General features: G+C 43.6%; 1 protein-coding gene across 5 annotated transcripts in view; it reads left to right on the top strand.

Annotated features, from left to right (window-relative positions):
• Positions 1-17489, top strand: part of LOC132833590 (NAD kinase-like) — a 97754-nt gene that overhangs the window by 10999 nt on the left and 69266 nt on the right. The window contains exon 1 of one of the 5 annotated variants that reach the window (XM_060851964.1): positions 962-1024. The exons of 3 other annotated variants lie outside the window; for them this stretch is intronic. Coding sequence is in view for 1 of the 2 variants with exons in the window: in XM_060851962.1 (XP_060707945.1) it covers positions 14392-14399 (8 nt within the window). In the remaining variant the exon portion in view is untranslated. Of the gene's footprint in view, positions 1-961; positions 1025-14340; positions 14400-17489 lie in introns of those variants that run through there. One more of the 5 variants, XM_060851962.1, reaches the window with a different exon arrangement.

The raw sequence follows: 17489 nt of genomic DNA, 5'->3' as shown, positions 1-17489 counted from the left end.
GCTCTCTGGAGAGGCAGTGTGGCTGAATGGCCTGTTTTCACACTGCAGGGATTCCATTATTTGATGAAATCTGCTATTGTGAGTGAATCGATGGATTGAAAAAGTAAAGCAGTTTTCTAGTTTCAACAATTGATATCTATATTTTTTTAAAAAACTAGATATTTACCTGAAACATCCAAACTAATGGTGGTTTTGGTAAAAGTGATTAACAGTCTATTCACAAATCTTTTCTGACGTGCACAATATGTTGAGTGGATCCTGTCTGTTAAAATGAAAGTTGAGCTACCAAAGTGTAATTGCTTGGATTTAATTTGAAAACCAAACATTGACCCCCATTTAGTTGAAGATTAACAAGTTGCCTTCAATCATTCACCTCAAAGAAACCTGCTGACACCAATAGAAATGCTTCCCTTTTTTTTGAGGACTCTGGATCAGCAGTTTATGATTTTATGATTGTTTGAAGTCGGGAGATCAATGAAATGAATCCAGTCACTAGCTCGTTTGTTCACTGTACTCCAAATGCTGGTCAGGTCAAACAGCGTCTACAGAGAGGGGTACAGTATCTGGGCTAAAGGTCAATAACTTCTTGGAAGGATTGGGTAAAGTTGGAAATATATTAGTTTACAGTAATTGCAGAGAAAGGGGAAGGGGCCAGATGGGTGGAGGCTAGCTTAACAGATGTTTGAGAAGAGCCAGTTCCTTAAATTTCAGCGTAGGAGGAAGAAAAAATGCACACCAGAGTTAGAGACAATTTCATAGCTACTGCTTCTGATCTTGAGGTTAAACCCACATCATGAGCCCAACTTTCCTCTTCCTTCAGCTGAGGTTGGGGTTATGTTTTAGAAACTGGGCTTTCGCAAAACTGAAAATTGTCTTGATGCTAGAAATCTGTCTGGTGTTTTCTGGGGTACCAGGAATGTACTGGATTTTGGAGGAATTCTGAATAGGAGATCATTCAGTCCATTGAGTCGTCAGCTCATTGAAAGAAGTATCCAAATGATTCTTCTGTTTTCATTCCAGAGAGGTTACACATTTCTTCTTTTCAGTAGGTTTGAAGTATCGTTGTCTGTGGCTTTGTTAACTTTTTTTTTCATGGGATAATACTGATAAGGTCAACAATTATTGCTTGTCCCTAATTGCCCTTGAATTGAGTGCCTTATCTGGCCATTTTGGAGGGTAGTTGATGCACTGCTGTTCGAGGTTTGGATGGTATATCAATAGACCAAGTGTGCGCTTAGACACCTGGTTGTAAAATCGAAATGCTATGTCAACCTGCTGGGGCAGAGTATCAGGAAATCAAGATGAAGAGTCGTAAATGCAACAACTCAGAAATAAAATCATGCCAATCGACTTTATTGTGAAAGGACGGTGACAGTTTATGATGTTTGGGATAATATACTTCATAATGAATGAATCACGAGGGCTGGGCTGAGAACCATTTAAAAATTTGTTCAGGATGGTGGAAAAGGGATTGCTGAACATGACCATTCAGGACCCTGTGGTTATGTGCTAATTATTAAAGATCAGTTCACTTTACAATATTGATAAAAACCAAAAGAACTGTGGATGCTGTAAATCAGAGACAAAAATAGAAATTGCTAGAAAATCTCAGCAGGTCTGGCAGCATCTGTGGAGAGAAATCCGTTAACAGTTTGGGTCCAGTGACCGTTCCTCAGAACTGATTTCTCTCCACAGATGCTGCCAGACCTGCTGAGATTTTCCAGTAATTTCTGGTTTTTGTCTCTTATAATATTGATACCTTGTTGTCTCTGTAAGCAGGATATTCAATTTTCCCTCCCCCTCGAATAGTTCTGACCTCCTGTGAGACACGGGCTGAATCCGAGTTCCTGGCTTCCCACTGCTTTAAAAGGTGATATCCCCAGGGTTGAATGGCCATCTTTCATTCCAAGCCCCAGACTTGATGTCACGGAGTTTTGTTTTGATGGAGCCTCTGTTGGACTGGAGTGATGAAGGGCTTTTGCCCGAAACATCAATTCTCCTGCTCCTCGGATGCTGCATGACCTGTTGTGCTTTTCCAGCATCACACTCTCGACTCTGACCTCCAGCATCTGCAGTCCTCACTTTCACAGAGTTTTTGGGTTAGAGCAAGAACTGTGCTTCAGTTGTTACCCTTGTGAAGCAGTAGGAAGGGGAGCTGAGTTGGATGAAGGCTTCAAGAGGAGCCTTTTCTCCTTTTGCATCGAGCTGACTGTGTGTGTGAAGTTGTACCCTGTGTCCATTGTGCCTGTGATTGACACTAGACAGGTGGATGTGCTTTCACACTTTCTAAAGGTGCTACAGGTAAGTTATTTCTTGTTGAAATATTTGGCAGCTCTGTGTTCTCAAAGGCAGTTCGTCAAATCGCTTACTTGGAATGTGTTTACCTTGCCAGTGGTAAACATATGGTGGGTTATTAGTAACTGGGCACTGATTGGATTAAATATTTGTTTCCTTTTTAGTCACATGGCCATGAGCTGGAAGCAGCTAAGTGGATAGCAGCATGCAGAGGCAGTGGGGATTGAGAATGATAATTGCACCTTTTTAACAAAGTTGGAGACACAAATCTGTGACGATTGAACCACAATGTTTAAACTTGAACTCATTCACCTCCTTAAATTCTCAGCTTTGAGGTAGCTTCCTGTCTGACCTCCTCACTCAGTAAGTAGTTTGATGTCAAATGATCTTCGCTGACACTTCTGTGATGTGCCTTGGGAGATTTTGCAATATTAAAGGTGCTATTTAAATGTCATTTATTGAGCATTTGATCAGCAGTTATTAAGCTTCAGGCTACTGGGCAGGGTTGAAGCTGTTGCGGTAATCTTCCCAGGAACTGGGGAAGAATTTCTGTGGGCTGCAGCAAAACCAACTGATCGCACCTCAGTGATAAGGAGGGGTGGAAAATTGTGAGGATGTCTGAGAGATTTGAAACATCCTTGTTCTAAAATCCCTCCAGGGCCTTGCCGTCTGTATCTCAGCAATCCCCCTGCTCCTCCCTCCGCCCCTCCCTTCCCCTACTAGTGTGTAGTGGGCAGGCAGCTGGAATAGGGACATCACAGCTGACATTCCTGATGAAGGGCTTTTGCCTGAAACGTCGATTTTCCTGCTCCTCGGATGCTGCCTGACCTGCTGTGCTTTTCCAGCACCACTCTAATCTAAACTCTGGTTTCCAGCATCTGCAGTCCCTGTTTTTATCCTGACATTGCAATGAGTTCAGTTTTCCGAGCTGATCCCTGTATCCCTTGTTCAGATACAGTTCTCACAAAGTTTGCTACAGATTCAAATACAGAAAACCCTGTAACGCACAGCTATGGTGAGGATTGATTCCCACCCCCTCCAATACCTTGTGTAACCCTGTGGTATAGGCCTGTTGCTGTACCTGTTCTGTGTGACAGCGTTTTGTGAAGCTCTTCAGCTTTTACTTATTTTCTGGATCAGTGCATCCTGAAAAGATCTGCTTATTTCTCCTGTTTATCTATCCTTGCTAATTTGCAATGAATTGTTGTATATTATGACCAGAAAATCCCCCAGCTATCTCTTTTCTCCCCCATTATGCAATAGCATGTCTCACTAACTTCCATATTCGTAATCCAAAGTGCTTGAATAATGTGCGCAACCCAAGACCAATTAATCATTGTGTAGTTTGCACATCACGAACATCCAGATATTATCAGTAACACGGGATTGGAATGGTGGGAAAAACACAGATTAAACCTGACAGCAACATCCTGCTAATGAGCAGAGAGTTTGATGTTCCTGCATCTTCACGTTGAGCCACAAGGTGTCAGGCATTTTCCATTCTGTAAAAAAACAAAGCCTTTGTTATACCTTGCAGTTTGTATTTATCATACTTTGGTCGCTTTTAATGCACTTGAACTGACTGAGTATACCAGTGGAGAGTTGTGCCTTAATCTTCATCAACTTGTGAAAATGGCCTGGTGGGTCTGGACTTTGAGGAATGATTGGACAGACTGGGGTGGTTAGAGAAGTTTAAGAAGGGCTCTCATGCTCGATGTATGAAAGTTGGGAAGAGCCGAGGGAGGGTGGATAGGGAAGCACTTTCTCCATTAGTTGAGATGTCAACAAACTGGCAGGTCATTGATTGAAGGGAAAAGGTAGCGGGCAAAGAAGGCAGTTGAAGACCATGTTTTTACCCAAAGGATGGTGGGAATTTAAAACTCAATGCCCAAAAAGAGGACTGACTCAGAAACTTTTGTAAAATTTAGGTATTCACTTGGGTTGCCATAACTTCCAGGGCTAGAGGCTGGAACATGAGTGGCCTTTGGTGCTGTAAATGCCTGAGCATCTGACAAAGTCCATAACAACCAGAAACTGGTCCCAATATCCCCTAAAGGAGTGTATCTGTCAGGTTTCTGACAAGGCTATAACCTGTTCAGTGAGTTCTTTCTCCTCCTTGATCACATATTAGAGCTCCACCCTTAAACAATGCACACCAGACCTGATCCTCAAGAGCTCTTCAAACTAAAACAATCATTCCATGTTAATGGAATTGATTCTCCACCACACTTGCTTTTTTACATCTCCCCTGCAGCCGCAACGGTAACTCTCTGTGTGCCTTTCTCTGTTCAATCAGCCTGTGATCTGAATGTCCAAAAATATTATGATCTGTTTGTACTGTATGGAAAATACAACTTTTTACTGTACTCAGGTACCCGTGACAATAGTAAATCAAATTGTAAAAAATCAAACTCGATCTGCCATCAGTCTCTGCATTCAGAAGGCTCTCCCACACACTTATCCCGATCGCCCTCAGGATCAGGGCGTTTGAGCAGAGGAAATGCTTTTGTACCTTTTTGAGATAATACTTATTTGGTAATTCCTCAGTCTCTAGTTGTTTTTAAATCCAAAACCATATTTTTGATAGTTTGGCCTCACCAGCTTTAACACTGCAATGTGTGGTGAGGTCACTGATTTTAGATTCCAGCAGTTTTTGAATGTCATGTTTATTAGATTTCCTACAGTGTGGAAACAGGCCCTTCAGCCCAACAAGTCCACACTGATCCTCTGAAGAGTAACCCACCCCAAACCCATGTTATTTCTCATTACTTACATTCTAATCCTGCTTGGACATGGGGGTTTGATGTCAGGGGACAGGGATAAGACCATAAGCAAAGGAACAGGAGTAGGCTATTCGGCCCCTCAGTAGGATGATGGCTGGTGCTGTTTAGATGAACTCTGCCACAACAAGCCAGTCAGGTCCATTTCTGTGTTTGGCGAGATTTTAGAAACAGTTGTCTTGGAGAAAAATCAACTGTCTTCTGGACCAATTTAGGTGAAATAAAGAAAACCAACACTGATTTCTTCAGAAAATCACGCAAAGCTACATTGATGGAGCTTTTCAATGAGGTTACAGAGATGGTAGACGGGTAGTGTGGTTGATGTGGCGTACATTGGTTTCCAAAAGCTGTTTGATAAAGTGCTGCAAAACAGACAATTCGCCAAAAGGGCCAGAGACACAGTGAGCCATTGATTAATGGATTGGAGGAAGGGGGCGAATGGTGTATGTGTGCGTCATAGACACAGTGGCCTATAAATAATGTGTTGGCATTTGATCCATGTGTGAAATGGCATCAGTACGAGCAGAGTACTATTGTGCTGTAAATAATAATGTGACTGGGCAAGTTTAGGTTATGAACGTAGCTGCAAATTCCTGCAGATCAGGCAGCCTCCGTGGAGAGAGAGAGCAAGCTAACGTTTCAAGTCAATAGACAATATGTGCAGGAGTAGGCCATTCTGCCCTTCGAGCCAGCACCACCATTCATTATGATCAAGGCTGATCATCCTCAATCAGTATCCTGTTCCTGCCTTATCCCCATAGCCCTTGATCCCACTATCCTTAAGAACTCTATCCAACTCTTTCTTGAAAGTATCCAGGGACTTGGCCTCCACCGCCTTCTGGGGCAGAGCATTCCAAACACCCACCACTCTCTGGGTGAAGAAGTTTCTCCTCAACTCTATTCTAAATGGTCTACCCCGTATTTTTAAACTGTGTCCTCTGGTTCGGGACTCACCCATCAGCGGAAACATGCTTTCTGCTTCCAGAGTGTCCAATCCTTTAATAATCTTATGTCTCAATCATAACCCCTCTCAGTCTTCTAAACTCAAGGGTATACAAGTCCAGTCGCTCCAATCTTTCAGCATAAGATAGTCCCGCCATTCCAGGAATTGACCTCGTGAACCTACACTCCACTCCCTCAATAGCCAGAATGTCTTTCCTCAAATTTGGAGACCAGAACTGCACATAGTACTCCACATGCGGTCTCACCAGGGCCCTGTACAGCTGCAGAAGAACCTCTTTGCTTCTATACTCAATTCCTCTTGTTATGAAGGCCAGCCTGCTATTAGCTTTCTTCACTGCCTGCTGTACTTGCATGCTTGCTTTCACTGACTGTAATCCAAGAACACCCAGATCTCATTGTACTGCCCCTTTACCAAACTTGACTCCATTTAGATAGTAATCTGCCTTCCTGTTCTTGCCATGAAAGTGGATAACCATACATTTATCCACATTAAACTGCATCTGCCATGCATCTGACCACTCATCTAGACTGTCCAGGTCACCCTGTAATCTCCTAACATCCTCCTCACATTTCACCCTGTCATCCAGCTTTGTGTCATCAGCAAATTTGCTAATATTACTTTTAATACCTTCATCTATATCATTAATGTACATTGTAAAAAGCTGCGGTCCCAGCACTGATTCCTGCGGTAACCCACTGGTCACCACCTGCCATTCTGAAAGGGAGCCATTTATCACTACTCTTTGTTTCCTGTCAGCCAACCAATTTTCAATCCAAGTCAGTATTTTGCCCCTAATACCATGTGCCATAATTTTGCTCACCAACCTCCTATGTGGGATTTTATCAAAAGCTTTCTTAAAGTCGTCCAGGTACACTATATCCATTGACTCTCCTTTGTCCATCTTCAGAGTTACATCCTCAAAAAATTCCAGAAGATTAGTCAAGCATGATTTCCCCTTCATAAATCCATGCTGACTCTGACCTATCCTGTTACTGCTATCCAAATGTGTCATAATTTCATCCTTTATAATTAACTCCAGCATTTTTCCCACCGCTGAGGTCAGGCTAACCGGTCTATAATTCTGTTTTCTCTCTCCCTCCTTTCTTAAAAGGTGGTACAACATTAGCCACCCTCCAATCCACAGGAACTGATCCTGAATAGTTAGAACATTGGAAAATAATCACCAACGCATCCACAATGTCTCGAGCCACCTCCTTCAGTACTCTGGGATGTAGGCCACCATGCCCCGGGGCCTTATCATTATTCAGACCTAACAGTGTCTGCAACACCATTTCCTGCCTAATATAAATTCCCTTCAGTTCAGGTCCTTCAGCCGCTGTTACATCTGGGAGATTGCTCGTGTCTTCCCCAGTGAAGACAGATCTAAAGTAACATTTCAAATCTTCTGCCATTTCTTTGTTCCCCGTAATAACTTCACCCGTTTCTGTCTTCAAGGGCCTAATTTTAGTCTTTATCATTTTTTCCTTTTCACATACCAAAAAAAGCCTTTACTATCCTCCTTTGTACTTTTGGCAAGTTTACCTTTGTACCTTATTTTTTCTTTGTGTATTTCCTTTTTAGTTACCCTCCTCTTTAAAAGCTTCCCAGTCCTCCGATTTCCTACTCTTCTTGATATGTTATACTTTTTCCCTTTTGTCTTTATATGGTCCTTAACTCCCTCGTCAGCCACAGCCACACCTGCCTCCCCTTAGGATCTTTCTTCCTTTTTGGAATGAACTGATCCTGCATCTTCTACATTATACCCAGAAATACCTGCCATTGTCGAGATAATCCGCTGTGAACAGCAGCCTTTGTTGTTTCCAGTTTAGATTCTGCAAGTCTTGGTTTAGTATTGAACTTGAGATGATGATGGGCTTTACAGAAATTGAATCAAAACTTTTAAGCTCTCTGCACTTGAACCTGGGTCAGAAAAGGTGGACAAACTAAATAAAATTCCATTCGCTACACGCCTTACTTCATTGCTACAATTTGAGATATCTACTGTACACTGCCAATGGAATAATTAGAATCAAAAGATAAAAGAACCTATTTTTCGCTTATTCGTCCACAGGATGTGGGTGTCACTGATAACGCTGTATTGAGGCTCTGGAGAGGGAGCAGTAAAATTTTCATTGTTTTGAAATCTAATGTTTGAAATCACTTAACAAATGACTACCTGCGAATCAGTTCTGGGAGTGTTCCAGCACACGGGATCCTTAAAACTGCTGAATCATGGTGATGTGATCGTCGAGGTGGCTGAAGTGATAAAAGCTTTGAAAAATGATCATGGGCAGTTTGATCAGAAACACAGTGAGGGTCATAACCAAATCAGTAAGGGCCAATCGATTTTATGAACTTGAGGTGCATGGAGAAAGGAATGAGGCTTCTGGTGATGCAGAGGCAGTGTCCCTACCTCTGTGCCAGGGGCCTGGGTTCAAGTCTCACCTACTCCAAACATATGCAATAATGTTTCTGAGCAAGTTGATTAAAAAATATCTAGAGAAAAGAACAAAGCAAATGAGAGAGTGAAACGGTAAGTTCATATCAAATTAGAACCAGGAGAAAATTGTTTAAAGTTAATCTTAAACAATGTCTAAGAACATTGTAATGACCTGTGGGATCTGATTGGTTGATAATTCATTTTTGGGCCCTCCAAGCTATGCTGCCAGACAATAAATCACCTTGTTAGAAAGGTCTTTGTGACATTGAGTCCCAACCCTAACTGGCTACAATGAGATGAATTCCTTCTAATGATGCAAACTGCGCCAGAATAGAAGGTTTACAACTCAGTGTAACTTTTTGTTTGTGTGGTTCATGGGGGAGCAGTGCATATTAGTCAACAACTTGTGAACACTCCAAACTTACTACCAGCAATAACTTTGTCCCACAAGGGCATTTGTGGGAGTGTTATCATAAGGGAAATGTGAGGTTAGAAGACCAAAATTTTGATCAAGGAGTTAGGTTTTATGTAGCATCATAACAAAGGAAAGAGAGGCAGAAAGGTTTAGAGAGACAATTCGTGAACATGGGATGTAGGGAGCTGGAGTACTTAGATTTGGGAGTGGCAAAGAGGCTGGAATTGGAGGAGTACAGTGATCTCTGATGAATGTAGAGTTTTTGAAGATTAAAAAGATAGGAAGGAGTGAAACCATGGAGGCAGGGCAGTTTTGCAATCATGGGGTGGTTTGACCAGAAACCAATGTAGGCTTCAGAAAATGTCAAGTTTGAGTGGGGCAAGGCTGCTGTCAAGTGATGTTGCTCAGATTGGATATAGCTGGTCTTGGTGATGTCTCTGTATGACTTCCCTTCACCTCATTGCTGAGTTTTTATAAATAATGTTGGTTTCTCCAGCAAGCTCTGGGCCAGCTGTTTCAGATGTTAAGCACCATTTCAGATATTGCCACAATGACGGCATCGCGGCAACAGCCTCAGTACTCAACACCAACAACTGCCAATCTCCAAACACCATCCTACAACTCATCCACTTTATCCTAGATCACAACATCCTCATTTTTGACAACCACTTCTTCATCCAGACACACGGAGCAGCTATGGGGACCACATTTGCACCCCAATATGCCAACATCTTCATGCACAGGTTCGAATACGACTTCTTCTCTCTGCAGGACCTCCAACCAACATTGTACACCAGGTACATTGATGGCATTTTCTTCCTCTGGACCCATGGCGAGGAGTCACTGATAAAATTGCACAGTAACATCAACATGTTTCATCCCACCATCAAACTCACCATGGACTACTCTTGAATATCTTGGACACATGCATCTCCATCAAGGATGGACACCTCAGCACCTCACTTTACCGCAAACCCACAGACAACCTCACAATGCTACACTTCTTCAGCTTCCACCCTAAACATATTAAAACAGCCATCCCCTATGGACAAGCCCTACGTGCACACCGGATCAGCTCAGACGAGGAGGAACGTGATGGACACTTGGAAGTACTCGAGGATGCCCTCATAAGAACGGGGTACGACGCTCAACTCATCGACTGCCAGTTCCGACGTGCCACAGCAAGGAACCGTAATGACCTTCTCAGGAGACAGACACGTGTTGCAACTGACAGGGTACCCTTCGTTGTTCAGTATTTCCCAGGGGCTGAAAAATTATGCCGTGTTCTTCGTGACCTGCAACACATTATCAATGAGGCTGAGCACCTCACCAAGACCTTCCCCACACCTCCACTACTTGCCTTGAAACAACCGCCAAACCTCAAACAGATCGTTGTTCGTAGCAAACTGCCCGGCTGTTAGGACAACTCCATACAACCCTGTCTACAAGACATGTCAGAGTGTGGTCATGGATACCATCATTACACATGTGGACACCTCCCACCTTGTATGTGGCAGGTATTCACATGACTCAGCCAACGTTGTCTATCTTATAACGTTGCAGGCAAGGAAGCCCGGAGGCATGGTACATTGGAGAAACCAAGCAAAGGCTACGGCAACAGATGAATGGGCATCGCACAACAATCAACAAACAGGGGTGTTCCTTCCCAGTTGGGGAACACTTCAGTGGTCCAGGACATTCGACCTCTGACCTTCGGGTGGCCATTCTTCAAGGCGGACTTTGGGACAGGCAGCAGAGAAAAGCGGCCGAGCAGAGGCTGATGGCTAAGTTCCATACTCGTAGGGAGGGCCTCAACCGGGACCTTGGGTTAATGTCACACTACAGGTGACCACTATTGCACTATTCACACACACTCGTGCACACACACACACACACACACACACACACACGCAGACACACTCTTACAGACACATGCTCTCACATGCAACCCCTCACCGACTTGGAGCACTCTACATTCACGCACGCACGTATACACTTTCCCACACACCCCCACACCCTCTCACATGCAGCCCCTCACAGACTTAGATGCTCTACACTCACATACCCTCTTTCTCACACTTACAACCCCCCCACCCCAGACACACACACACACACACACACACACACACACACACACACACACACACACACACACACACGCATATACATTTGTGGGGTGAATTTGTACATTGTTCAAAAACTGCATGAATCCATGTAAGACTCTGTTATCTCACTTTTTAGATTAGAATCCGTCTAAACATCATGGCACAGACATGGAACACAGGTCTAACACCTTCTACATATTATCTGGCTAACACCAATTGTTACAGTTAACCTGAGAATGCAACTTTTTAAAAAATGTTTTGTGATTGACACATGAAAGAAGTGAAACTATCGTGGTATTCGAACAGATGAAAGACTCGACAGACAATCCAGGTCTTTTTCAATGTATAATTTCAGTTACATTACACTGTAAACTTTTGCTGTAAATTCTGCGTCTTACAATTGTGCCCTCCACTACCACCTGATGAAGGAGCGGCGCTCCGAAATCTAGTGCTTCCAATTAAACCTGTTGGACCATAACCTGGTGTTGTGATTTTTAACTTTGTACACCCCAGTCCAACACCGGCATCTCCAAATCATGCTTTAAGCAATATAAATATTGGGGTGGTGATGGCTTAGTGGTGTTGTGGCTGGACTCCAGAGACCCAAGTCATGTTCTGAGGACCTAGCTTTTGTGGAATTTGAATTCAAGCTAAAAAACACTGGAATTAAGAGTTTAAGGATGACCATGAATTGTTGATTGTTAGAATGTGGGTATAGAAATCTGACCAGCTAGGCAAGTGTCTAGTTGGATATGGAAGCACATTGCTGGTGTTTCTGAGCAGGAGCACAGAGAGAATCAACATGTCGACTCAGTTACTCGTGCACATTGGGATGGTGATAACTATCAACCTATTGGACAATTTTAGTCACAGACACCTATAGCACAGAAAAAGGCCCTTCAGTCTGATCACCTAACTATCCAATCCAGTCAAAGCACTTTGAAGAGTCACAAATGGTTTATCGTAAATGACAGCAAGCATTTATTTGAGCCCTTTTAAAATAGCACCTCCCTCAATGCAGTGAACTTACAGCTAATTCAGTAACTGGCAGGGGTCACAGAGGTGGTTAAAAACTAATGAAACTGTTGGGAACTCTTTGGCCAGTTCAAAGAAATCTCAGCTTTGAATTTTGATTTTCACTGTATTGGCTTATTTCCTGGTAGTTATGCTGCATTCCGCATTTGCCAGTTTTGAATTTGTTCACAGGATGTGGCCCAGCCTGCATTTATTGTCCATTCCTAATCACCCTGACCCACCATGCCCTTAGGGAGGGAATTCCAGGATTTGGCCTGAAGGAGCAGCGCGATATTTCCAAGTCCAGATGGGGGAACGGCTCAGAGTTCTCCCATGTACCTGCTGCCCTTGTCCCTCCAGGTGGTGGCTTTGGAAGACTCTGTCAGCGAGATCAATAGGTGACTGCATCCTGCAGTTTGGGCAGATGGATTTAGATAAAAGTAAAAGCACTAAGTTGTACAGTGACGTTCTTTTCTCTGAGATGAAGGAGCAGAATATTGTACAATGGTATAGTGACTGTTAAATACTTCAAAAGGAGCATACACTGAGAGACATTGGAGTACAGATGTACTTCCTCTAGGTCTTGCATTCAAAGCTCAAAGGTTCTACCAAAAGTGGGCTGCTTGATGTTTATTGCAAACTAATTTATTTAAATGTTTGCCACAAAAAGCTATTTTTATGAGGAATATGCTGAAAACTGAAGTAAAACACAGTCACTGATTGCTTTAATGTGTGCAATTAGATTACTTAGTGTGGAAACAGGCCCTTCGGCCCAACAAGTCCATCCCAACCCTCCGAAGTGCAACCCACATACACCATTCCCCTACATTTACCCCTGCACCTAACACTATGGGCAATTTAGCGTGGCCAGTTCACCTAACCTGCACATCTAACCTGCAATGTAGTAAGCACATCTCTGTTAGCAACTAAGATGACCCAGAAGGAATTCACTTTGAAAGCCTAAAATGGAGACACTTGGAGAAATGTTTTTTAGATCAAAATAGTCAAGTATGGGTTCAATCCAGTGATCCTGCTGAAATACAGTGGATTGATCATTTTTTTAAAAATTGCCAGTGTGTAAAGGAGGACAGGATTGGTAATTGTGAGCAGGACTTTGGAAATGGCAATGGACTGAAGGTTCTGCTGTAAATTCTGTGATGGACAAAGTGTTGCAGCAGAGATTCATCAGTACATCCCAGGGCAAAGTGGGACTCTTTCATTATCCAACTTTAATTAAATGTGACTCCAAAGGCTTTAAATCCTGTGGGTAAAACCGTACCCGATGTTCTGAACCTTGTGTAAATTAGAGACGACATTATGTAAAATTAAAGCAATCAGTGACTGTTTTGCTTCAGTTTTCATCATATTCCTCATAAAAATAGCTTTTTGTGGCAAACATTTAAATAAATTAGTTTGCAATAAACATCAAGCAACCCACTTTTAGTAGAACCTTTTGAGATTCAATGCAGGACTTGGAACTCTGACCCGTGACTGAACTCCACATCCACACCTTGCCCCACAACACCCTTTGTGCTCCATCATACCTGTGGTTAACAAAAATCCATCAGTTTCATGTTTAGGTATATTAAGTGAGGAATTTCTGCCAGTTTAGATGGAACTCAAATTCTAAACTGAGTGGACATGGTTAATGACAAAAAGTGTGGTGCTGGAAGAGGAGCAGGAGAGTCTATGTTCTGATTATAAGCTCTTCATCAGGAATGTGACCCCAAAAGTTTTAAATCCTGTGGGTAAAACCATACCCGATGTTCTGACCTTGTGTTAATTAGAGATGGCATTCTGTAAAATTGTGCTCGAAATGTCAACTCTCTCTCTCTCTCTGATGCCGCCTGGCCGACTGCTTTTCCAGCCCCACGCTTTACGACTCTGATTCTCCAGCATCTGCAGTCCTCCCTTTCTCCTGGACATTTATAACGCCAGTCTGTTTGCTCTCTGCCCTTGTGCTGTTGTTCATGTTGACACTTGTGATTTGCATATCATATCTGGAAGTGGCTGTGGAAGTGCTGGTGGTGGACTGTGTTAAATAACACTTTTCTTCAAAAGCCCATTAATTCCTTGCTGTCTCTTTAAGAAAAATTTCCCTCGCTCTGGTTAACCAGTTTTACTGGTAGCTGTGTGAAACTGACAATTGCTGGAGTCACCTCCCCCGTGTGAGGTTGAGAGAGAAATAATGTAGGACAAGAGGCAGATTTGTTGCAGCAGACACTGTGGGATGGTGCCTTTGTTTCTGAGGTCAGGATTCCCTTGCAAAGAAAGGAGAGATGTATAAGAAAGTTGGAGAAATAATTAAGCAAGGAATGTTTAGGTTTATCATAAATCGATTTGAAGTGGTTAAAAGCAGATGTTCTTTCTGTGACACCATGACTTTGTGAGTATGTGTGTTGTGTATTTTCAGATCCAATCGGTGATGTTTTACTCTAAGTTGCAGGTTCTTCACATGATTGAGTACACCAGTGACAGGTATCTTTGTAGGGACTTGGAGTACTGAATGCCAATCATCGTTATGCAATAACCAACGTTAAATACACTTTAAAGTTTAGAAATCCTTAATGTAACCCTTCACCTTCCTCTCTCTCGGCCAGGTGTTTCCCTTTGTATCCAGTTACCTGTTGAATAGCTGCATCACTCTGAGTGTAAACGATGAACATGTCTACAGTGGAACCTAACTCATTCCACTCTATTCACTGGATAATGTAGCCCAAATATCTTTGGCCCTTTTCTTGTTGCTGTATTATATACAGATTCCTGATTATTGACACAATAATCTAAAGCTCAATTTGGCTGTTGTTTCAATCTCCACTGTTCTTCCTACTCTCTTTTTGGGGACTGAGTTGCAACTTTGGAATCTGGAGGAACACAGCGGATCAGAAATAAAGACTCGTACACTCTACCTGATTATTGCATGTTCAACTCAATCCTTTCCTTGAAACTGTCTTTACAGGATGTGGGCTTTGCTGGCTGGGCTAATATTTATTGCCTATCCCTAATTGCCCCAGAAAAGGTGGTGATGAGCAGCTGCTGCACTCAGGGCAGCCACAGTGCTTTTAAGGAGGATTTTGAGAATTTTGACCCAGCAACACTGGAGGAACAGTGATATATTTCCAAGTCAGGATGGTGAGTGGCTTGGGGGGGGGGAGTACTCATGGGTTTTGAAAGTGCTAAGGAACTTTGAGTTATTGCAGTGCATTTGTAGATGATAGATCTCCCTAATTTCCAATCTTTAGGGCACACTAATCCTCAGTCTTTCACTAATTTCAGAATGTTTTTAACAGTTGTCCTGAATAGTGTGGCTGCTTATCTGACAGCAATGAGGAAAAGTTCAGTGGACTAGGTTCCTATCTCCTGCTCCCATGTTAGCTGTTTGTTTTCTTTAATAAGTGAGCATTTGTTAGTTCAGAGATCAGCACTTTCTCTTGTAAAAGTGTTGACCTTTCTAATTTATTGCCACAAAGCCACCCAGTTATAAGTTTGTTTCAGAGCCAGCTCCCAGGGAATCTCGAGGGGATTGGTGCCTTAAATGTTTCCGAATGTAGAGACTGATGTGGAAGGTGGGCCTTTCACTTTTTGGAAAGGAATGTTGTTGTGAAACTTGAAAGGGTACAGAAAAGATTTACAAGGATGTTGCCAGGGTTGGAGGATTAGTATGATGGGGAAAAGCTGAACAGTCTGGGGCTGTTTTCCCTGGAGCATCAGAGGCTGAGGGGTGACCTTATAGAGGTTTATAAAATCATGAGGGGCATGGATAGGATGAATAGACAAAGTCTTTTCCCTGGGGTGGGGGAGTCGAGAACTAGAGGGCATAGGTTTAGGGTGAGAGGGGAAAGATATAAAAGAGACCTAAGGGGCAACTTTTTCACACAGAGGGTGGTGCGTGTATGGAATGAGCTGCCTGAGGATGTGGTGGAGGCTGGTACAATTGCAACATTTAAAAGGCATCTGGATGGGTATATGAATAGGAAGGGTTTAAAGGGATATGGGCTGGGTGCTGGTAGGTGGGACTAGATTGGGTTGGGATATCTGGTCAGCATGGACGGGTTGGACCAAAGGGTCTGTTTCCAAGCTGTACATCTCTATGACTCTATGGTGTTCTTTTGAGCTGGAGCACATACCTCTGCTTGATTTCAGTAGCAATGTTACAACACAGCACCTGAGTATAAAGACAGACTGTCTAAAGCAGTCCTGCTCCAACTGCCAAGCTGTTCAGAGATGTCATCTGACATTGCCTGGGGTTCCAGTCACATGGCAATTAACTCACTGTCACACTAGTCTCCTCAGCACCTTCTGGGCTTAACATAAATAACTTTGATTTTAACAGAAACATTTTGTCATAAATCCAAGTTGATTTTGAAGCCGTGTGTGTTCACTTGCTTTCTTGAATCGGAGGGAATTATTTTTTATGTTCTGGGGGCCACGGATGGCACTGGGAAGTGAGCAAAGTGAAAGAAATAGGCAACTAAAATGTCTGTTCTTGGAACTTTATTTCAGCTGAAGTTGCAAAAAAAAGTATTAGTTATTAAAAGTAGGAGGTATGGAATGGATCACATTGTGAACACCAGCCTCTGACAATGTCTTGGTAACAGGGCAGTATCATGCTGCCTTCACACAGAACCGCTACAGGAGATCTCGGTATCAAAGTGCTTTAGGTTTAAATGTTCGGACATTGTGATGATGGTGCTGCTTTAATAAAGTCTGGGTTGTTCTGTTTTCTCAGAGAGGGTCATAACGATGGAGGTTCTGTTTGTCTGTGTTTATCTACTTGAAGCTTTTAAACAAAACACTTTGTACAATGAAAGGGTGTGGCCAGTTCTCCCAGCCCCACTTCACTCCGGGTTTGGTTTGGCTTCAGCAAGCAATCGGGTTTTTTTTTGAGGCTGCTAGTCAAAGAAACAGCTCCATACCAATCCTCGCTGTCCCCCTCGCTCTCTCTCTCTCTCTCGCGCGCTCTCTCTCTCTCACTCTTGCGCGCTCTCTCTCTCTCTCGCGCACTCTCTCGCGCCCTCTGTCTCGTGCTCTCTGTCTCTCGCGCCCTCTGTCTCTCGCGCCCTCTGTCTCTCGCGCCCTCTGTCTCTCGCGCCCTCTGTCTCTCGCGCCCTCTGTCTCTCGCGCCCTCTGTCTCTCGCGCCCTCTGTCTCTCGCGCCCTCTGTCTCTCGCGCCCTCTGTCTCTCGCGCCCTCTGTCTCTCGCGCCCTCTGTCTCTCGCGCCCTCTGTCTCTCGCGCCCTCTGTCTCTCGCGCCCTCTGTCTCTCGCGCTCTCTGTCTCTCGCGCTCTCTGTCTCTCGCGCTCTCTGTCTCTCGCGCTCTCTGTCTCTCGCGCGCTCTGTCTCTCGCGCTCTCTGTCTCTCGCGCTCTGTGTCTCTCGCGCTCTGTGTCTCTCGCGCTCTGTGTCTCTCGCGCTCTGTGTCTCTCGCGCTGTGTCTCTCGCGCTCTGTGTCTCTCGCGCTCTGTGTCTCTCGCGCTC

Source organism: Hemiscyllium ocellatum, chromosome 37 (genome assembly GCF_020745735.1).
Source record: "Hemiscyllium ocellatum isolate sHemOce1 chromosome 37, sHemOce1.pat.X.cur, whole genome shotgun sequence".
Taxonomy (NCBI): Eukaryota; Metazoa; Chordata; class Chondrichthyes; order Orectolobiformes; family Hemiscylliidae; genus Hemiscyllium; species Hemiscyllium ocellatum.
This window is presented reverse-complemented; position numbering and strand designations above follow the sequence as displayed.